The sequence below is a fragment of the Malus sylvestris genome, chromosome 12 (assembly GCF_916048215.2).
Source record: "Malus sylvestris chromosome 12, drMalSylv7.2, whole genome shotgun sequence".
Lineage (NCBI taxonomy): Eukaryota > Viridiplantae > Streptophyta > Magnoliopsida > Rosales > Rosaceae > Malus > Malus sylvestris.
Genome location: NC_062271.1, coordinates 3643913 through 3667569, shown reverse-complemented (window position 1 = coordinate 3667569; position 23657 = coordinate 3643913). Strand labels below are relative to the sequence as shown.

At 36.9% G+C, this 23657-nt stretch overlaps 3 protein-coding genes across 5 annotated transcripts; 1 reads left to right on the top strand and 2 right to left on the bottom strand.

Annotated features, from left to right (window-relative positions):
- Positions 1-11789: 11789 nt before the first annotated feature.
- On the top strand, positions 11790-16996 carry LOC126592743 (cytokinin riboside 5'-monophosphate phosphoribohydrolase LOG7-like). Its single transcript, XM_050258516.1, has 7 exons — positions 11790-11946; positions 13057-13154; positions 14492-14522; positions 14618-14717; positions 14951-15021; positions 15733-15876; positions 16557-16996. Exons 1-7 carry the CDS (start codon positions 11839-11841, stop codon positions 16650-16652), a joined length of 648 nt encoding a protein of 215 aa, XP_050114473.1. The 5' UTR covers positions 11790-11838; the 3' UTR covers positions 16653-16996.
- A 1166-nt stretch (positions 16997-18162) lies between these two features.
- LOC126592742 (uncharacterized) lies at positions 18163-20669 on the bottom strand. Of its 3 annotated transcripts, XR_007612768.1 has the most exons (5): positions 20111-20669; positions 19897-20018; positions 19728-19792; positions 19318-19380; positions 18163-18300 (listed from the first exon to the last, which is right to left on the bottom strand). XR_007612768.1 is itself a non-coding variant. In XM_050258513.1 (4 exons), exons 1-3 carry the CDS (start codon positions 20406-20408, stop codon positions 19730-19732), a joined length of 483 nt encoding a protein of 160 aa, XP_050114470.1. In that variant the 5' UTR covers positions 20409-20667; the 3' UTR covers positions 18163-18300; positions 19728-19729. The 3 variants fall into 3 exon arrangements, 2 of the variants coding, with proteins under 2 accessions (XP_050114470.1, XP_050114471.1); XM_050258513.1 differs by lacking the exon at positions 19318-19380 and having other exon boundaries at positions 20111-20667; XM_050258514.1 differs by lacking the exon at positions 18163-18300 and having other exon boundaries at positions 19169-19380.
- Positions 20670-20885: 216 nt separating this feature from the next.
- On the bottom strand, positions 20886-23362 carry LOC126592741 (2-Cys peroxiredoxin BAS1, chloroplastic-like). The gene is made up of 6 exons (XM_050258512.1): positions 22953-23362; positions 22544-22625; positions 22346-22425; positions 21525-21650; positions 21303-21416; positions 20886-21152 (listed from the first exon to the last, which is right to left on the bottom strand). The coding sequence occupies exons 1-6, from the start codon at positions 23247-23249 to the stop codon at positions 21036-21038; spliced, it is 816 nt and encodes a 271-aa protein (XP_050114469.1). The 5' UTR covers positions 23250-23362; the 3' UTR covers positions 20886-21035.
- Between the last annotated feature and the right edge of the window lie 295 nt (positions 23363-23657).

Here is a 23657-nt window from a genome sequence, read left to right as displayed (position 1 = left end):
TATGTGTTTAGTCTTATCACCCTTGATGAATCTTTCCTTCATCTGGGCGACACATGCTGCATTATCTTCATGGATGACAGTTGGAGTGTATGTCTTTGAAGGTAGACCACATGAATTCCTGATGTGATGGATCATTGATCTTAACTAAGAACTTTCACGAATTGGTTCATGTAAAACAATTATTTCCGAGTGATTGGAAGATGTAGCAACTAGCGTTTGCTTTGTTGATCGCCATGTAATTGCAGTATCTCCATTAGTGAACACATATCCATTTTGTGAGCGGGCTTTATGCGGATCAGAGAGAAAACCAGCATCTGCGTATCCAACAAGGATTTGTTCATTTGTAGGCTTGTCTGATTAGAAGAGACCCATATATGTTGTCCCACGAAGATATCGTAGAACATCTTTGACTCCCTTCCAATGACGAATTGTTGGAGCAGAGTTGTACCTGGCTAACAAGTTAACTGAAAAAGCTATATATGGTCTAGTACATTGTGCTAAATACAATAAAACACCTATTGCGCTCAAATATGGTACTTCTGGACCAATGACCAGTTCATTATCTTCTTTTGGACAGAATGGATCTTTCTTAATATCCAAAGAACGAACGATCATTGGGGTGCTAAGTGGATAAGCCTTGTCCATGCCAAATCGCTTCAGTATTTTTTCAATGTAAGTTGATTGATGGACCAAAATTCCATGAACACAATGCTCAATCTGCAGGCCGAGACAATATTTTGTTTTCCCAAGGTCCTTCGTTTCAAATTCGCTTTTCAGATATTCAGCAGTTTTGTTGAGCTCTTTAGGGGTTCCAACTAAGTTCATATCATCGACGTATACTATCACTATAGCAAATCCAGTATTTGATTTCTTAATGAACACACAAGGGCAGATGACATTGTTGGCATATCCTTTTTTAATCAAATACGCACTGAGACGATTATACCACATTCGCCCAGATTGTTTCAGCCCATACAGTGATCGCCTTAATTTGATTGAGAACATACCTCGTGGTTTGTTAGTTGCTTCAGGGCACTTAAGTCCTTTTAGGACTTTCATATATATGTCAGTATCTAATTCTCCATATAGATACGCGGTGATGACATCCATAAGTCGCATGTCAAGTTTTTCTGAAATCCCCAAACTTATTAAGTAACGAAACGTAATTGCGTCCATTACAAGAAAGTATGTCTCTTCATAATCAATTCCAGGTCTTTGTGAAAAACCTTGTGCAACCAGTCGTGCTTTATATCTTGCAATCTCATTTTTCTCGTTGCGTTTCCTTGTGAATACCCATTTGTAACCTACGGGGTTCACACCAGGCGGGGTTTGGACTACTGGTCCAAAAACACTTCGTCTTTCCAAGGAATTTAATTCTGCCTGGATTACATCTTTCCGCTTAGGCCAATCTTGTCTTTGTCTGCATTCATCAACAGAGCGGGGCTCAATATCATCACTTAATATAATTTCAATGGCTATTGCAAATGCAAACATGTCGTCGATGATTATTTCATTTCGATCCCACAATTCATTAGTACATGCATAATTTATGGATATTTCTTTGCTTTCATGTACTCCTGTCTCTTTAGGGACAATTGTCTTATCAAGGACATTTTCTTTTTTTGAAACTATAGAATCATGAATTATGGATTTATCATTCAATTTCTTTTCTTGAATGATATCATTTGGGTTCAACTGTACCCTCATCTTTCTCTTTCGAGGGGCTGAATCTTTTGAACCTGGGGGTCTACCACGCTTCAGGCATGCATTGGATGAATCATTCACTGCCATTTTATTTTGTCCAACATGGACATCAATTCTTGCAGGTGCTTTTGCAGCTGGTATATGTGACTTTATCACTTTCGAAGCATCATTAAATGCATCTAGCATTTGATTAGCAATACCTTGAAGATGAACGATCATTTTCACATTGAGTGCTTCGTGGATTAAAATGAGATAAGGTGGGAACAAACCATGTCAGCTCTTGCCGTTATTCTGGAACGGTTTTTTCTAACCCTAACGACGGGAAAATTGTCTCATTAAAATGACAATCAGCAAAACGAGCTATAAACATATCACCAGTCAAAGGTTCCAAATATCTAATGATAGATGATGAATCAAAACCCATATAAATTCTCAGTCTGCACTGAGGTCCCATTTTAGTTCGTTGTGGCGGTGCAATAGGCACATAAACAACACAAGCAAAAACTCGTAAATGTGATATATTTGGCTGATGTCCAAACACGAGTTGTATTGATGAGTGTTGGTGGTTGGCTATGGGTCTCAGTCGAACCAATGATGTTGTATGTAAGATAGCATGTCCCCATGCAGAGACTGACAATTTCGTTTTCATGAGCACAGTGCAGGTTATTAATTGAAGCCGCTTGATAAATGCCTCTGCTAAACCATCTTGGGTAGTGCCATGCAGTAATCATCAAAGGTTTGAGACGTAAATGCACCAACGTTATCAAGTCGAATGGACTTAATGGGATGATCTGGGAACTGTGCTCGCAACTTAATTATCTGAGCAAGAAGTCTTGCAAAAGTTACATTTCAATAGACAATAGGCAAACATGTGACCATCGGGTTAATGCATCAACCAAAACCATAAAATATTGAAATGGTCCACAAGGTGGTTGAATAGGTCCACAAATATCCCCTTGAATTCTTTGCAAAAATAATGGGGATTCATCATCAAACTATAGTTGTGATGGTCTAATTACCAACTTCCCTTGGGAACAAGCCTTGCAAGGGTTATCATTTGAGACATCAATGTGTCTGCTCAATAATGGATGTCCATTAGAGTTGGTAATGATTCTACGCATCATGGTAGATCCTGGATGACCTAAACGGTCATGCCAAAGCATGTAAACCTTTGAATCAATGAACTTCTAGTTCAGTATATGCCTCAACTGTCTTTATGTATGTATAATACAATCCACTCGATAAATCATGCAACTTCTCCAATATATGCTTCTGGGTATTATTGGAGGTAATGCATAAATATTCCACATTTTCTACACTTTTCGTTTCAATGTGATATCCATTTAGACATATGTCTTTAAAACTCAACAAATTTCAAATGGATCAAGTAGCATATAATGCATTCTTTATGGACAATATTGTTCCATTTGGTAACATAATCTGGGCTTTTCCTGAGCTTTCAATTACATATGATTGCCCTGATATTGTTGTTACCTTTACTTTTGCAAGTACCAAATTCGAGAAATACCTTCGATCTAGAAGTATTGAATGTGTGGTTGCGCTGTCTGCAAGACAAAAGTCTCCGCCATTGCGCTTGTTTTGAGAATAACATAATTTTTATCCATGTTATCTGAGTAAAGAAAAAGTAGTTTATTCATACTGGAATACTACTTTTATTGAATTGAAAATGCGAGCATTAAACCAAAAGTACAAATAACAAGAGTACATTAAACATAAATAATTAAATCAGACCCATAAACTTCATTCCCTCTTTTATTAATAAATTCTGTAGCATCCAGGTGGGTTGTGTTTAACTGTCCTGATAAATTGGTCACTGGATTAGGGGTTTCCATTGGTTGAGTCTGGTCGAAGAAATTGATCTCGACACCCTTCTCCTTGAATGAGGCTTGATATAGATCCACCAGATACTTTGGGTGCGACAAGTACGCGCCCAATGTTTGTTGCCACCACACGTATGGCAAACTCCTTCAGGATTTCTAGGAGTGTTCATATGAGCTTTTCCTTTCTGGCGATTTGCATTTTTAAAGCTTGGGCCTGGATTATGCTTTGGATCCTGGTTGTGAAACTAGACACCATGGTTCTTGCCTTTCCCGTTCCACAGGCCTTGCTTGTGGCCACATCCTAGTTTGTAATTATTGTCACGGGAGGAAAAAGAAATCTTTATTGGTTCTACCTCATATTTTTTATGAAGAGAATGAATCTTTTTATCGAAGGATTAGAAAAAAATGGGTACGGTCCAACTAATTGGGAGAGGATCAATAGATTCCTTTCCGGGAGCGATTCATCATTCCCGAACGCAGCATACAACTCTCCGTTATACTGGGCTCTCCAAGTGTGCTTGTTCCTCCCTTTTTCCTTACCATGGCAAGTCTTTGTGAAATAAATCTGATGAAAAGAAAAACGAAAGCTTTAAGAGACCCTCATGGCCCAACCCTAGACATTCTAAGATCCTTTTTCAAACCAATTCAAGGTGAAAAATGGGGTTGCTCCTTCAGCGAAACTGGGATAAAGTTGAGCCAAAAGATCCCGATTCAAGATAAATTCATGAGGGAGCGGAATCTCTGGGAACGGTGCTGATCCAGTAGGTCAGGAATTATGGTTTTTCATCAGGTGCTCATTGTTCTGTTCAGCTACCAGGAGCACAAATATCAGCTGGTTGTATTTAGTGAAGCCTCGCGCTTTATACTGCTGCTGCAGGAGCATGTTAGAGGCATGAAATATGCTGAAAGTCTTTTCCAATAACATCTCATCAGTAATAGTATCCCCACATAGCTTCATCTGAGAGGTAATTCTGAACAACACAGAATTGTACTCAGCCACTGACTTGAAATCATGGATCCTTAGGTGAGTCCAGTCATAACGAGCTCTTGGAAGAATCACCGTTGTCTGGTGATTGTATCCGTTTCTCAAGGCATTCCAGAGGGCTAACAGATCTTCAACCGTTAAGTACTCGCTCTTTAGTGTCTCATCAAGATGGCGACGAATAAAAATCATGGCAAGAGGATGGGCTGCTCTCTTTCCTAATGGTATCTCCAAGATTCGCTGCTTCCAGATGGATCTTGGTATCCAGTACCCAGGTAAGGTAATTCTTCCCAGTAATGTCCAGGGTAGCAAAATCAAGCTTTGCCAAGTTTGCCATTTTCTTTTTTGAAAGAAAAATGAGGTGTGTAAGAACTTGCAATAATATGTGTTCTAGAGGAATATATTGTTAAAACTTCTGGTTCTTACAAATTTTTTATCTTCAGGCCAAAATGATAAGTACTCGAAACTTCAGGCTCGAGATTTACATGATTAATGAGAATGGCAATTGTACCGTACCATTCAAACAAGTATAGGATATGCGATTATTCCGCACCACTTTAATCAGCAAGAAAATTTAAATATGTAGAGTAAGGTGGACGATTATACCGCACCACCTAAAATTGCGATAAAATTTAAATATGCAAAGCAGGGTGGATGATTATACTGCACCACCTAAAATTGCAATAAAATTTAAATATGCAAAGCAGGGTGGACAATTATACCGCACCACCTAAAATTGCGATAAAATTTAAATATGCAAAGAAGGATGAATGATTATACCGTATCACCTAAAATTGCGATAAAATTTAAATATGTAGAGCATGGTGGGTGATTATTCTACACCACCTAAAATTGCAATAAAATTAAATAGCATGTAAATTTAAATATGTAGGATAGGGTGGGCGATTATACCGCTCCGCTTACAATTTGCAGTAAAATTAGATTTGCAGTCCAAGATAGGCAATGATACCGCACCATCTTGGATTGCATAAATAAACACTGGGTTAATAGTCAAGAGTTGCACAAAACAAGAAATCAAAAATATAAGTAACTGTTAGGTTGAGAACTAGAAGTAAACATGGTGTAAACAGTTCTTCGCGAGGGTATATCCAGCAATTGAGGCAGAGGAAAAAGAAGAATAGTAAAAACCTTAGAGGAAACATTTTTTTTTTCTTTCGGTGAAGCGAAATGATAAATAATTAGAGACTCGTGCTGATAACATGTTATACATATGCAAAATTTAGAGAGATAACCTTTACTAAGGACAGGAGCGAAGCAGTTGCAAAATATTATACCAACACAAGCTGTTGCAGAGGAAGTAATGTATATTATTGCTATTAGTTGTTTTTTCTCTTCCAAGTCTAATTTGATCAAATGTAGTGCTCTATTTATAGAGCAACCTCATAGAAAACAAACAAATGACACTATTAAACTTATGAATGAGTTACTATATACATGTGGGCAAACATACCCACTATTTTACAACATATTGTTTATTCTTATTATTGTTTTCCTCCTTCTGACCAAAGATATATAATCTATTGTACTTACATACTAACTTGCATGTGAACCAAATAATTAGATTAATGAGGGATAATTTTCTAACTTACTTTTAACAATAGAAATTATGCTTGTTTAATCTAAATATGCCGTAAAATAAATTACAAATTAAATACTTTTAAGCCAATCCACCGGCCATAGCAAAATCCCAAAATCCCAAATTCCTTTTTTTATCTTAATAACAAATTTAGTTAAATTTCCAACATCACAACAAGAACGTTTACAAAACAACATAAATTTCAAGCACAATAGCGTAGAAGTGGGTAAGGAAGCAATCAGCTCAAAAGAACTAGATACTAAAGTTATTGTCTCACAGTGCGCTTGTCATGCTTTTCTAGTAGATGTTATTTGTAATGGTCGCCCAATGACGGATTTAAGATTTTAATATCGGGTGGTACAAATATAAAAGTTTAAAAGGATGAAAATAATATTAAAAAATTAAACAATAAACTACCAACTTTTCATTCATAATTTTTATACAAATAACATTACAAGTTACAAAGACTGAATTTGTCCACGATGAGGTTTCATACTCTCAAAACATGTTATGATAGTTTCATTGTCTATAGAAGAAAAAATAGATCTTCAATCATTTGGAACTATCCATTAGAATTGAACTATCCAGAATGAGATTGAAACTATCCAAAATGAACTTGAAGTATTTGGAAAAGGATTGTAGAACTAATCGATAAGGATATTACTAGATAAACTAAATTTATAGACAAAATTTGCAAACTAATTAAATGATGTGTCACCAATAAGTATGAGCATGTTTATCATGCTTAAGTAATAATCTAATATCAATTTCCATGTCATTTAATTTACAAATTTTTTGTTTACAAAGTTAGTCTCTCTAGTATTACCTAATCAATAATGATTATCGCTGGTGGTGGCATGGTGATTGGTTGGGTGTAGTTAGAGGAAAAAGGGAATTGAAATTAGGAATTACTCAATTGGGATAGTGAATACAAAATGGTAATGGATGGAGATATCAGGCAGGAGGAAAGCGAATCCTCTCTTGATTTATTATTTTTAATTAAAAAAAGTCTCCCTCATATGACCTAAGAAGAAGACTTGTTTTTTATTTTGTTTTAAATGGTTTGGTTCAAAACAACGTTGTCATGACGAAATCTTTTAAAAAATAGAATAGTCTTCTTCTTTTTTTTTTTTAATAATTTGCAAAATATGGACCCGTCCGTCTGATGTTGTACCCTTCTCCTCCACCACATGCTTAAGCTTGGGTGGTCCTTAGAGGTCCTCATAGCCACTTATCTTTTCTAGTCCCTTAGTGCATCCGCCATTGATTGCCCTAGAAGGTTTTTAATGTAATTTCATCTCCTTTTTTTTTTCCAAAAAAAAATTGTGAAAATCAAGTCGCAACAAACAAAACTATGCGGCCCTTTATTTTGAATATTGGAAGTTCTTCTTGGTCCATTATGTATAGTAAATCAAAACTTTCCAATTCTTAGAGTAGAGAAATGGAAATTATCCAATTAATATTTATTAGAAAAAATAAAGAAGTAATTGACGATAATAGAAAATAAATGCAGGGTTGCACGATGAGAATTGTATATTCCATTTAGCATTATAATGTTTTTCATGCTCTCCACTCTTAAGCGAGACTCCATACCAGATAACAACGGAAGCCAAGGTCTCATTGTCCTTACGACTTCAACTAGCGATTGGTTAACGGCTTATTTTTTTATTGGTGATACATCATTTAATTTGTAAATTTAATTTAACAATTTAGTATACCTAATATCATCCAACTCTAAAATCTGAATGCCCTTTGTTTTTCCTCGGTAACCGTATGAAAGTTTTGCTTATTCTTCCTATTATTGGAGTCTCTTTATTGTACTTCTCTTCTATTATGAAATTGTAACTAGGGGTAGACACTTGAAACAAAAAACACGAATAAAATTGAACCGCACCGAAATGTTCGATTTTGCGGTTTTGAAATCGAACCGTACGGTAGGAAACAGTTTGGTTTCAGTTTTGACTTTTGAAAACCGCACTGAAACCAAAATTGTACCTCAAATTAAATGTCATACTTTAATTGGTTGTTTGTTAGAGTCCATACATTTAGTATGAACTCAATTACACTAGAATGTCATCCCTTTCCACCCTTATTCTATTTAACAATTATTACTTATCAATGCAGCATTTCGAAGAGGAAGAGCTAGCCTGCATTTCTTTAGAAAACAGAAGAGTAGATTAACAAAATCCTCCCCAGCTACAAACCATGTTCTTAGGCCATCTCCAACCAATGGTTGGCCAGAGGGCTCGTTTTAGCCCTCTGGCCCTCCAAGATTCTCCAAGATATTAATATTTTAATGAACAGTACATGGCCATATTTGCCTCCGTCTCCAACCGAGGGCCAGAGGGCCAGAGGGCTCGTTTTAGCCCTGTCACAAAAAACCGTCTCCAACCGAGGGCCAAAGGGTCATAGGGCCAAACATAATTTATTATTTAAAAACTACAACTTAATTTTATTTAAAAATCATGTTGGTTAATGTTGTATAATTTTTATGTTGGTTAATGTTATTTAATGTTGTTTCATATTGTTTAATGTTGTTTCATGTTACTTAATTTAATTTAATGTTGTATAATGGTTTAGGAAGTTATAGGAAAAAAAATAGAATTTAAAAAAAATATGAAACAAATTTTGTGAAATAGAAGTTATAGGAAAAAAATGGAATTTAAAAAAAAATATGAAACAAATTTTGTAAAATAGAAGTTATATGAAAAAAATATGAACCAAATTTTGTAAAATATAAGTTATAGGAAAAAAATAGAATTAAAAAAAATTGAAACAAATTTTGTAAAATAGAAGTTATAGGAAGTTATAGAAAAAAAAAGAAAAAAAAAGGTTTAAATTCATAAAAAAAAAAAAAAGGTTTACAACGGCTAGTGGCGCTAGCCGTTGGAAGTTTAAATTCAAATTGTTATTTCTGTCGGTTATAACCGAGAGAAATAATATATATTATATATATTATATTATTTCTGTCGGTTATAACCGACAGAAATGAGAAACATTAAAAAAAAAAATAGCCAGCCCGGGGCTGGCTGGCTGGCCGAAAGCAGCCAGCCCTCCAGCCCTCCAGCCCTCTCCGATCCCGTGGGGCCCTCCCAGATTCCCGAGCCCTCTGGCCTAGCCTTCGGTTGGAGACGGTTTTAGGGCTATTTTCGGCCCTCGGGCCCTCTGGACCCTTCGGTTGGAGATGGCCTTAGATTTAATAACCATAAGCTTAATAGTAGATAGTGCAAATTAACACTTGCATTAGGATTAACATGTAATTTTCTTGTGCAAACTTACAATTTTTTTGGTACTATACCAGCTTAGTAATTAACATATAAGGGTGCAAAAACAAGTGCTTATATCTATATACATGGAGTTGGAATATATGTCATCTGTTACAAAGCAAATATAGTGTGTTGACTTATAAACAATTCTCCCATCCTCCCCATGTACATGTACAGTGTAGGCTTTATTAAGCTAATCAACCCCTGCTGCCAAATACAAATCTCCTTCTTGGCCAAGTGAAAAAACATGCAGAAGATTCTATTTTATTAATTTTCAGCATAAATTAACACTTAGATTAGATAGGTGTAAACATGTATTGTGTGGAAAATGAGGCCGTCTTATGTGTAGATAGGGTGTAAATTTTAAACTGTACATTTTTTTCTTTTCAAAAACTAAACCAAAACCATTTGAAACCACACCAAATCAAACCAAACAGTTTGGTTTCATTTCAGTTTTGGCGCACGTTAAAACTAGGTGTGGGCATGACCTGGGCCGGGGCCAAATTTGGAGGGACTGGACCGGACCCGTTTTTAAAATGCAATGGGACGAGGCGGGGCGGGTATTGAAGTTTTTGAATTAAGAACCGAACCTAACCCGGTCCATTTTAAACGAGCCGGTTAGGGCCGGGTCCACAGGTCCAACAGAAACGTTTCATTCTGAGTCTCGTCTTCCTCCGACGTCGTGAAACCCAGATGCATCAATGACCAAATGGTCATATGCCCAAGACAGATCGTCAGCCGCGGCGACGACGCCTTCAACACCATCTTTTCCTACACCGATGATGGAAAGCACGTCCATCGTGTCATCTTCGTCGATCTAGAGCCCACCGTCTTCTCTGATCTGGAACCTTGCGCCATGTTCGTCCAAGTAAAATTTCGATAAAATCAAGGGTGAGAAATAAGAGATGGAAGAAATGGTGGGTTTCAATTTGGAATAGAAGAAGAGAGAAGGCTATGGAAGGTTTTAAAATGATAGAGCGAGATTTCCTTGAGGAAATTGCCAAGTTTGTTTGATATAAACTTTGGAAGGTTTCATAGTATGATAGGAATGGGCCCATCCATTCATCTAAATTGGTTGGTTTCTAACTTTCTAATCCCCCAGCAAAGCCCATCCATTGTATAATAGAAACGGGCCGGTCTCGGGCCTCATAGGTCTCAAGATTTGGAACCGCCCCGCCCCCGTCCCATTCACTCTCTAAAAAAATTGGACTCGCCCCGAACCGTGATTACCCGCCCCGACCCTAGGGTCCCCTACCCGTTTGCCCACCCCTAGTTAAAACTGCACATCGCACCGTAAAATGTTTCAGTTACAGTTGCGATTTCACTCAAAATTGCGCTAAACTGAACCGTGCCCACCTCCAGTCATAACTTAACCATAAAAAAAACTTAAGACCTAGTGGTTGTGCAATGCAAATGTATCGGTTGCACGGAATCACACTAATCAACTCAAAATAATTCATTAAGTTGCTCGAGAGTTACTTGGAACATCCCATGGTTAAGGATGAGCATCTTTTCTGGATCCTCTTTGGGAGAAATCTGGGGATCACTTCATCATGTTCGTTCATTGTACATCATGTGATCACTTTTCGTCAGGTCATGTTTGTGTTCAATTTTAAACAAAAATATTTTGAATTGATTTTTTATCACAAGATGACAAATGAGTGAACACGATAAAGTAATCTCTGAAATCCTCGTCCAGAAGATTCTGAATAGGATCCTATTCCCATGGTTATTACTTATATTATAATATGGCTCTCTAATATGTCTATGTTTTACAACCAACAACTCTATTTAACATCTTATATAATTCAAAATTATTTAGTTGGTTCCTATCAAACAACAAACTTTTTTTTTTTTTTGTTTTCCAAAAAAAAAAAACAACAAACTTTTTCTTATAACTGCAATACTGAAAAGTACTATGATAAAAAAATAATATTGATAAATAAAAGCGGTTTCTAAATAACAAATTCCAAACAAACCATTAAAATATTTTCAACCTTTCAAATGGGAAAGTGAGTGCTCTAGAGAGCCCTATGCCTACTCTATATATACAAATATATACTTGGCGAAGGCGTTATAATATGGAGGAAGATTGTATTCCCTCTCCTCTTTGGGCGTTTTTTTCATCTCTTTTTATTTGTACAGTTATGATTAAGTTAAGTTAATATTTTATTTTTTTATTATTTTTTATCTTATTATTTTTATAAAAAAGTTAATATAAAACGTTCATGTGACTTAACCGTGACTGCATAAAATAGGAAGGAATGAGAAAGACACCCAAACAGGAAGACAGACAATCTGCCTCTCCCATATAAACAAATACTCACTTTGTTTTCATTCCCAACCATCCCCCTCCCTCACTTGCTCAGAAGATCATCATTATTCTCTTTCTGAGATCATAGAGAGAGAGAGAGAGAGAGAGAGAGAGAGAGAGAGAGAGAGAGAGAGATGGAAGAGACAAAGTCGAGATTCAATAGGATTTGTGTTTTTTGTGGTAGCAGTTCAGGGAAGAAGGCCAGCTACCAAGAAGCTGCTGTTGAACTTGGGAAGGAACTGGTAATCAACGTTCGATTCATTTTTATATTTTCTCTTTCAATCTCTCTCTTTTTGTTCTTATATATTCATCCTTTTGGGTTCCAAAATTCCCACATAAATTGGAACAGTTCATCGCCGAAAGATCTATGTTTCAGAGAAAGTGTTTAATCGTATATATGTGCATATATACCAAATTGATCTATTTCGGTTTTCTGCAAATGATTCTACTCCTGGGTTTCAGAGAAGCCATATTTATCTTCTTTGACTTTCATAGGAATTTGGATTTAATGCATTGATACATTGTTTCCATTTTTGGTTAATGTAATTTCCTAAAACAATGTTTGTGGTCAATTCCTAGTCTTCCAATTTTTAAATTTTCTCCTATTTTGGTTTGCTCCTATGGAAGCTTGTAAAAAGAAGAATAGAAGCAAACCACGAGGATGGTGCTTCGAACTTGGGTGCAGAGCGAAAGCTCACTACTCTAGCCAATTTGTCCAAGTTTTCTCAAGTAGCGTGGAGGTGTGAAGGGTTGCGTGTTGCAACCAAACAAGCCTTCAACGTGGGCTTATCATTGTTCAAGACCTAGAGCTAGCTAGCATTGAGCCTGATTAGGGTTTATGTTTGGCATGAGAGAGAGGGAGGGAGGGAGGAAGGAGAGGGTGCAAGCTGTAAACTGGCTGTCAGTTAAGCGGCTTTCTTGCATGATCTGAGTTTTGATTTTAATTAAACCCTTTTATATTTATAAAATAAATTAGTTTTGCAGCAGTAGTACCGGCATCTATGTGGTTTTTATTAATTCTCTCCAGGCGGCCAGGAGGGAACCAAACGTGCTCTCTCGGTATCATGACCCTTTAAAGCGTGTTCACAAGCTTCCATGACTGAACCTCATCTCCATGATTTTTGTTTATGGGGTTCTTCCATGACAAGAAATTTAATACCTATTTTTTGTAATAATACTAATTAATGTTCACTCAGTAGCCTCTTTTTACCTAGCTAGGGTTTTTAATTTAATACCTATTTGCTGCCATTCTTCTTCAAGTTTGTTTCAATCAAATCATACTCTAATTTATATTTTATGGGAACTGGGTTTCTGACACGTTGATGGGTTTTTAATTTCGATGTGTTTGGAAGGTGGAGAGAAGGATTGATCTGGTCTATGGTGGTGGAAGCGTGGGATTGATGGGTCTTGTTTCTCAGGCAGTTCATGATGGCGGGCGCCATGTCCTAGGGTTTGTAGCGCTCGCTCTCTCTCTCTCTCTCTCTCTCTCTCTCTCTCTCTGTCTCTCTCATATACACACAACACACGCATAAGCTACCCTAATGAAATGATTGGCCAAATTGGGTTGCATTCTTATTTTTTATTGAACCATACCATGCAAATTAATCCCTATTATCTATTAATTAACTGGGTTCACAAATGCAGACAACATAGAAAAACCTTATTTTTAGGGAGTTTTAACGAAAAGCCCATGGTACTGTTCATTTTAATGAAAAACCATATTTTTACACTAAAAAGTCAAACCTGGTACTATTCACTTTACTCTTTATTTTGTCTTTATTATTAAAATTCAAAGTTTTCAAACTGTTTTCATTAGTTTTCCTTATTTTTTATTGAACCATACCATGCAAATTAATCCCTATTATCTATTAATTAACTGGGTTCACAAATGCAGACAACATAGAAATCTAGGATCAACGCAACCCCCATATTTTATAATGGAATTTGTGCCTTCCCTTCTTCCATTTTTTTTATTGGGACAAAAAGGTTCACATATTTATGCAAAATTACCGTGTCGTCTGGTATTGTAAACATGGTTTCAAACCGCTTTATGTGATCTACAGTAAATTCTAAAAGTTAACCTCCTTTAGATTCTTACAATGTCAGTTCCCTCTGGAACTTCCAGTTAGAAAGATTTACAGAAATGGAAAAGATAATTGGTAAAACTATGGAGACTTTTAGAGAAAGTGACATTGCATTTTGTAAAAAGCCTGCTTTCCCTGGAATGTAAGAGCCCTTGGTCGTCTCGTAAAAGTTTAAACACGTTCTGTGAAACACAACTGCTGCAAATTAGCATGGTCAATGCCCCTTGCTAGGTCGAAGCGGATGTCCCCAAATTGCTAAATCTTTGATCAATTAAATATTCAAGTATATGCCTACTAGGCCATGAGGAACTTTTAGTAAATTCATTTGTTAACATATACTAGCGGATGCCCACACATTGTGAACAATTTCTTTTCATTTTGTTTTTTTATTATGAAGTGGAATTAGTTTTTAAAATTTTTAAAAAATAAATCTGTTATGAAAATTGGAATAATGACAAGTGGTTTCTTATAACGTGGGAATACTTTTTATTTTATATTTTATTTTATTTTAAAATAGGGCATGATATACTAACCTGGTTGTGAGTTTGCTGTAAATAAAACATAAAAACTTATGTTCATATAGTTACAAAATTGAACATAAGTTTTATTAATGCCTAGAGTTTTGGTTGACAACCAAAGTTTTATTAATAGGTAGAGTCGATATAGTGGTTTGCTGATAAATGTTCATGTGGTGTTTTTGCAGTGTTATTCCGAGGACATTAATGCCTAGAGAGGTACATTTAAAGGCTTAAATGTGCTGATTTTAAGTGATACATTTGCCGATCTCTAAATGATTAATTAATTATGTGATCTGATTAAATTGTTGTAGATAACTGGTGAAACTGTTGGAGAAGTGAGAACTGTCTCAGATATGCACCAAAGGAAAGCCGAGATGGCCCGTCAAGCTGATGCTTTCATTGCCCTCCCTGGTATGGTTTTAACCCATGAATCGGACATGTCACTTGTGAAATTATTATTGTTGTCGAATGTTAAAGTTAGCGTGAATAGCTGATTGTTAACTGTTATATATGTGGAATTTACTCTTGATTTACACGCATCTAGGGTTGAAAGCCATCCATGTGCATGTGAAGTTCTGAACCATTATCCAAATCAACTCTCAATTGTTTTTGGAAGACCCTTTAATTGAAATTATTATGTTCAGGTGGCTATGGTACCCTAGAAGAATTGCTGGAAGTCATTACCTGGGCTCAACTTGGAATCCACCGCAAACCTGTAAGAAAATCTCTAAAATTTATCCACCCCTTTTTATACAAGGGTTTGCATGTGATTCCAAACTTTACAAGGAAGCAAGCCCTCACATGATTACATGTCGTATGTTTGTTCAAACGTAGTTGTGATCTTGTAGATAACTGTTGATGTCCCCAAATTTTCTACTAAACCCTAATTAACAATCAATTTCTTCACATTATAGAATATTTTATTGTGTCATTGTCCCCATGAATTAATAGGTCTATCATATGCCTACGATTTGTAAATATACTATGTTTCTTAAGTGCACGATTCTCTCTCTTTCATTTTATAATTCCATAAGTATTAGTTAGCAACGTTGACGGGAGATGATATTTGTGATGATGTGAGTCAATCTTATTGAGTGGTATGGATGTATGAGAAAGCTTCATATAATAGAAAATCAATGCATGTGGTACTTAATTCTAATTCACATGGAAAAATAACATAAGTTAGGTGGTTGATTATTTGGAGGATCTCCGTTTGAATGGGAGAAATCTTCTCAAATTTAATTTTTTAAGGTTTAAACAAAGTGAGGTTGTTGGTCAAAAGAAGGGTGTTGTTGGTCACAAGACAATGAGGACATATGAACGACATACATATAATATGGAGATTAAATGGGTGTTTGAAGTTGATATTATTAATGAATTGATTGATTAATTAAATAATTTAGTTAGAATTACTTGTTTTTTGTAGGTGGGGCTTTTGAATGTGGACGGTTACTACAATTCGTTGTTGTCTTTTATTGATAAGGCCGTTGATGAAGGCTTTATTTCTCCTACTGCACGGCACATCATCGTGTCTGCTCCAACTGCAAAGCAATTGGTCAGACAACTGGAGGTAATGCTTCGTGCCTATTTTCATCATATCATATGCATCATAGAATAGAATATGATCATCAAGATGAATAATAACGGACTGGATCGATGTGGTACGGTTTGGGGACACTCCCAAGTCCCTAAGGTGTTCAAACTATGCCTCAATGATGCTCATAGATTCCCACTGATCCTATGCATGTGCTTAAGTTTTGGTAATATAAGGATGGTCTGGACAGAGTAGACTTTAAGCTTAGATTTTTATATAACCAAAAATGAAGATATTTCCATTGTATAATATGGATGCAACTCTCTCAATTGAGAACAAATAAATAAGAGAACCTTTGCATTGTTATGGGTTGGTCTGGTTCAATCTGGTTAAGAACTTTGGGTCCATCCCAACTCCATCTGGCTAACCTTGGCGACAATGCTGGGTTGGGGGAAAGGCGTCCTTGTCCCCAGTTGCATACAATTGGATTTCAACTAAGTTTACTATTCTCAGTACCAAGGTTTAGATTTGTTTGAAGATTTACCTAGGGTTTCTAGGTTAGAATTGTTGCGTAGTTTTTGTTGTTTAACTTCTCCCTCCCATGTTACCAAAAGTAAATGTGTATTTTCGTATAATTTCATCAGGGAAGATTAGTACGAAACTACACCGTAATTTACAAATTTACTTAATGATATGTTTTGGTATTTTGGCCTCAGGAATATGTACCAGAGCACGATGAAATAACATCAAAGTTGGTGTGGGAAGATGTGGACAGAAAAAGTTATGTGTCTGAACCAGGAGTAGCAACGTGATGTGTCGCTCAACTGATCATGCAAAAGCCCCCCTTTTTTTGCGTTTTGGGTTTCACAGTATATACGGTTAATTTACGGTACGACACCGTACATCAGCAGCAGCAGCAGCGGCAGAGGAACTTTGGGTTTTTTGTTTTTGTAGCTGAAGCCAGAAACTCTCTCAAGGTCCTCTTATAATATATAGGAAAAAAGAAAAAAAATTGAAAAAGATGAAGGAAATGCATTGCCCTTTTTGTAAAACTGTGAAGGAATCAATTCAAGTTTCTTCTTGGCTAGCTACATGGTTGTTCTACTGTGTCGATTGTTTAATTTGTGACGATGTCTTCTGGACATGTATAGTTTCTACTTTAAATTTGTGAGGAAAATGTTAGCAGGTTATACGAAAAGATGTATTGCAATAGGAAATTAAATTCCATTTCAGCTTCTTTACTCTCAGAAAATGTCAATGTGTAAGTTATAACAACTATATATGATATATTCAGTTTTTTATTCTAAAAAAAAAAAAAAAGATACTCAAATTGAAGTCTCGAGTTTGATATTTCAGATTTTGTTATGTTTTTTCTTATAACTAATGATCTCTGACTATTGTTAAAAAAAATGATTTCTGAACTATTAGAAAACTTGTCATTTGGCCCTCAAACTTCAATTTTGTTTCTTGACAAACAGTAGCGTCAATGAGTTAAATTATTAGTTGTTAGGAAAGATAATGGGTAGTGATGTGTAGGCGTGATTGCTTTTCGCCACTGTGATAAAACGCCATATGCCTCAAACTTCAAATTTGGATATTGTTGTTTTTGGAGTTGAAATGAATATATGGAACATATCATTTCTTGGCACAATAGGCCGAATAACTATTTTTCTTCTCAGCACGTATTCAGGTTCTTGTAGTTTAGTTGTTTATGAGCATTCACTCTTCCAATATCCGCTGTATAAAAAATTTAGAAGATTACTGGACCGATTACGTATTAGAAAAGGGCTTGTGTTTCATACATATATAGCATATTTAGCAGACTTGATATAGCAGCTAAGCAACATGACAACTGAGTTGACAGAAAACCACCCATTCACAATTTTTGGTTTTAATTTACAACAAACAGGAAGCATATGTTAGTTAGGCTTATAATTTTATAGTTAGCACCAATTAATGGTTGTGTTTGCTGCGTTTAGGTTACAATACAATTAAAAATAGTTTGTCATGAAACTTGAGGACAGCTTGTTGGTTGAGTTCTAAACGCCAGGTGGTGTCAGCATGTGAGGCACATGAAGATTATTAATGTCCAAATTGTACTTGATTAAGCACTTGATTAAGGATTTAAGTTAGGTATAGATCTAATGAATCAGAATAAGATCTTCACCCTCAACTCAATAGTCAATAAATCAAGGGCTTCTCTTGTTGTTGGGTGGCATATATAGCTTGGTATTTAGGTTATCTGCAAATCTTTTGCTCAAGTTCTTAGATACTTTGGTGGCTTCTAAATTTCTAATACTACTGGAAAAATGCCAAAAAGAATTAATGGGGAAATGCGAAACATGTTCATTTTATTTTGTATAAAGAATGTCAAAAATGTAAGTTGCTTGCTTATGTGCTAATCCAAGGGTGTACTTGGTCTTCATAAGAGACTTGAACCTTTTTTTCGGGTTAAATGCACTGCAACATAAATAGGTCAAGAAAGAAACAAGTTTAACACTTTTATGAGTATAAACTCATATAATTTAGCATAAACTATAAAGAAATGTTATTGGTATTTCAAAATTTTTATTTTGCGGTCATTAGAAGTGTATTTTTCTTTTTAAATATAGAAAATTTTGGAGTATATAATGAGAATTTTAGAGTGCTAATAACAATTCTCTAACTATAAAGAGATTTGATTGATGCTTGATTGGTACCAATCAACGATTGTCAATCATTTGTGCATGGGTGCATAGATGATTAACGTGTGTTAAGTTGGGTTAAAGTATAATCATGATCGAGTAGTAAAAAGCAAGAGGTTTGGACATTCGCGTGGACATACCAATCGCTAGAGGTGGCAAATCAACTCAATAGGTTGTTAATAGTTACCGGTTAAGACTTGTTTAATTTGATATCACCATAATACAGACGTGAGGTTGGTAGTGTTAATGATGGTGTAAAGTGAAATCAAACTAAATGGGTCTTATGGGTATCCATTAACAAATGAATAAGTTGATTTACCACCTCTCCCAATCGCCCCAACCTTGGTGATCATTTGGATAGTACCAATTGTTGCATTGAGGGAGCTTTGAAAAATGTGATTATAAACCCTAATTACAAGTGAGTGTGAGGAAATACTTTTGAGTATATGTGATTGTGCTCCTCCTTCTCTGATGGTGGGTATCTTGTGGCAACTGGACAACCTAGCTCATACTGAGTGAACCTCGTAAGTCCTTGTGTTTGTATGATTAGTTTACTTTTGTGTTTCTTCGCGTTTATTTTGTTTCGCCCTTTTTACCTATAGGGAATCTAGAACTTGATATCCTAACAAAGCATGCTAGGAAAATTCAAAATCCTAATCATCACAGCAGCTGAAAATTTCTCTAATGACCTCAACTATGGTTCAACAACTTCTATGTCCGAACTAAACATTTGGATTCGAACATAAAACTTCAAATGCACGGGTAAATGCTCTTAAATACTTAAACTACTCACCCCTTTTACAGACGGTCTAAAATATATAGTTACACCTTTCTTTTTTGGTCTGAAGTTTATAACCTGCAAATACAAACCCTTGTCGACAGTTGGTCTTAATATGATCATATGACTGAAGTAATAGACAGCATACTACTCTCCGTGGAAAAATTTGATACAACTGTTGATTAAAAAAAACATATATAATTTCTGCCCAAAGCTGTATTTCTAGTGTTTTGGGGAACCAAATTGACAAAGCGATATTCTAATCTACTTTAATTTGCAAGGAAGGGGATTCAAACTTTGGTTGTCAGGGACCATGTGCGCACAAACTTAACCAACTAGCCTAGTCCACGTATGCTGGGAACCAAACTTAAGGTAATTTAGCATAGTACAAGTTGCAGCTGTTTTGGGTAAGCTGTAGTGAGTACCTCTAAAAGTTTGCAGGGCTGTCATCCAATTGCTTCTCATCTTCTATATCAACCTCTAAAATTTCCTGAGATCGAACAAGGACTAGATTTTCATCACTGAAAGAATAAGACAGTGATTTTTTGTGTAAAAAATAAAGTAATACTGATCAGTTGGCGTTAACTAACTCACAGGGATCCTCTGCTTGAGATAATTGGCCAGTCTAGCCAGAACCACGCTCCGTTCGTGCCAAAACCGGCCTTTCAGACTGATCTTCACAAAGGGTCCGTCAAGTTCAGCAAGGTCTACTTGTCCTGCAAGTCATCTCCTTATCTTAACTGATTTCCCACCACCAGAAACAACAACATAACTGAATCAAAAAACACAAAAGATAAGTAAGTTCAACCTGTCATGCCAACTGAAGTGTCGAAGAGCTGCCCGAATTCAACCCTTGCATCGGCTAAGACCTGTCGAATATTGTCTTCCGTTAGATCAAGAGGCTGCGAAGGCTGAACCGCTGCTGCTGCCAATATTGTTGAGAATTTCGTGCTAGTTTTTGTTCCCATTGTTGCTGGGAACGTGGAGATCCTTAGCATTGGCCTTTGCGTGGGGTTGTGGTTGGCTGTTTTCAGGATCTGGGTTTTGGAGATATGATGACAGGTAATGGGAAGGGTTAGTGTTGAAGAATGCAGAACTCCTTCCATTCCAAAAGCTTCTCCTTCAATTTGCCTTCCAAAGACAAGAAGCTACAATGATTGGTAGAGAAATGGATAATGGCCACTTATCTTTAGTGGATAGAATTTACTTGCTCAAAAGCCTCTAGCTTGCTGCTCTACTAAGCAGTCATGTGAGATTCCACCTTCATTTTTAAGCACATTGTGAGATTCGTCAAAAGTTCAGACTCCACCAAAAGTCATAAATTCGAATTTCGCGTGCTGTGTAACCGAGGTATTGAAACCAAGGTGAGGTTGAAACAACGCAAAACCCAATTGTCAAATGAATCCCCCGTCAGAGAACTAAGAAATCTTACATGTGCTTATAAAGAGTTCAGTTATTCGTATTTGCCATTTGGCTGGCTTCACGGCGGAACCCTATACTGAAATAACCACTTGAGTAATCAAATGGCGGAACCCTATACTGAACTAACCACTTGAGTAATCAAATTGCATGCTACTTGAATATGCTGAAAATCGGGCAAGTCCCATTGATTGGGGTTTATTGTGACATGCAGATGCTCAAAATTACCAAGGATTGGAAAAAGAGGTTACACGAATACAAAACTCGTTTACACGTCCTATTTGAGTCCGACATGGACATGCAGTGTACTAGCTCTATATTGCGGAGAAGTACTCTTTGCTGCCCTTGGGGTCTGGCTTCATGGACTTCTCCCCGGGCTTCCACCCTGCAGGGCAAACTTCATCGGGATTGTCCTGCACGTACTGCAAGGCCTGCAGGATCCAACCCAAGCCAAGAAAGGGAAAGAAAAAAAACGATTATAAAATGTAATACGAAACATGATGACGAAATTCTTAGCTATACAACAGAGCTTGGAAACGAAAACATCCCATTTCTATTTTGGGCTTGATGAATATGTTTACCTGGAGCGTTCTCTTAGTCTCATCCACACTACGGCCAATGGCAAGATTGTTAATGGTGGAGTGTTGAATGACGCCTTCCTTGTCAATAATGAAGAGTCCTCTCAAAGCGATTCCCTATCACAGAGAAACCGAACTTCTAAATAATCCAGAATTCACAGCACTGAGTCTTTCAAAAGTTGATCATTCGTTAAATTCAGAACCAATTTTCATTAGATATCATACCTGATCTGGGATCAGCACACCATACGATTTTGAAATTGACTTGGTGACATCGGAGATCAATGGATAGTTCAAGTCACCAAGACCGCCAGACTTCCTATCGGTTTGGACCCATGCAAGGTGGGAAAACTACAAAAAAAAGACAGCATAAGGCCAACGCGGTTCCATCTTACCAATCTAAGGAAGAGCAATTTTAAAACTATTTTACATCAAAGGAACAAGTCAGATGTACATAAGCAAAAGAAACGCAAAGGAATCGCAGAAGAATACGCAGATTCACATCATTCTTCAACCATTAGCGAGAACACAACTTTCTGATATCACCAATCTTAGTAGCTCCTTTTGATTAACCTCAAATATAGTATTCTGGGTGCATTCTTTTTCCTATTTCAACGTGCAATTTTTATTTCAGTTGAATATCCTCATTGTCTATTGTGTGTTCTTTCTCCACCAACAATGGGAATTAACCCCTTGGCTCAACCGAAACCACATGCATTGTCTGCAACCCGTATCGTTAGGCCAATTTCATTTTTCAAAGTCAAAAATCCCAAAGCATAAGATTGATATTTTTAGAACCCACGATACGGTACATAATTGTTTACTAATAAAAAAAAAAGAACAAAGCAGGCAAATAGTTCAAGGTGCAAGTTAGCATATTAACGCGTGTGCATATGCAGCTATTAGCCTTTGCAAAAGACCAAGGCTACAACATGTCTAGGCCGAATATTGACTTTTTCGTGGCATGTCTAGGCAGAATATAGACTTTTTTATGGCATGTCTGGCAGATTGTGGTATTGAAGATAGCGGGGAGCAGGGCAACTTACCACACTGTCAACTGAAACACCCAAGATTTCTGTGTTGAGCTCCGCAAACTCTGCGTGACGGTCACTGAAAGCGGTGATTTCTGCAAGATGGGTTCACAAATTTTGAACAAAGCAATCCGATTCAGTTAGATTCATTCAGCATCCATGAAAGATTAAAAACTTGTATGAAGAATTGGAGATTGTGAAAGCAAAACAAACCTGTAGGACAAACAAATGTGAAGTCCAATGGGTAGAAAAAGAGAATCACATACTTCTTCCCAATGTACTCAGAGAGCTTGACCTGAAATCCCACACCAAAGCTTCAGTTGCAATGAAACAATTTCAGACTCGTTTGAGACTGCCTTTGCAGAAAGCTCTTTTATTATAGAAGCATTGAAATTTTCACTGAAAGTTCCTAGAAAATCACTTAGAAATGCCTTGAAAAAGCATCTGACATATGCTTCTCTAGAAAGCGCTTTTATGACCCAAAATCATTTCAACTTTTTTCCAACAAACCCAGTAAGCGTTTCTGGTTGTAGAAAGCGCTTTTAGTACACTCACAAGCAAATTACAGAATGCGATTGCAGGAAAAAAAATCAAAAGCTATGAGTTAAATTAAAGATACGACATTGACGAATTCTTGGTCGAAAACAGCCTCGGCTTCGAAATCAGGAGCAACATTTCCGACGAGGGGAAGCTCGCCGGCGGAGGCTTTGACGATGAAGGACTTGCGGGTGTGGGAGTCGCCGCGGGGGAGGGAGGCAGAATGGGCGACGCGCGGGAGGCGGAGGCCGTGGATGGATTTGGGGAAGTTTAGGGTTTGGGAGATAGGTTTGGAGAAGGCGGCGACGAGAGGGGTGGATTTGGTGGAGGAGAAAGCGCGGGAGGGGACGGAGGAGATGAGGGCGGCGGTGGAGGCAGCCATGGTGGTTGTGGAGAGCTCAGCCACTCAAGTCAGTGATGAATAGTGAGTGATGTGGGCTGGGAGGTCTAAGGTGGAGAAAAGGGTTGGGGTACAGTGTGAGGATAAGTAGTGGGTAGGAGGCAGACCAACAGGATCCTCTCCGGCTCTTTTTAACAAGAATTTTGAAAATTCGTGAATCGTGTCCGTTCATCGTATATCGTGTGATCAGTTTTTGTCAAGTACTGTTTGTATTGAATTTTAAATAAAAATATTTAAAATAATTCCTGACCGCACGATGTACAATGAATGAACATGATTGATGAATTCTTGAAATCTTTACAAAGATGATCCGACGAGGATCTGAATTCAAAGGGAGGAAGGGTTGGTGGGACCTAGGTTTGAACTGAACCGGCCAACCGGCTACATACA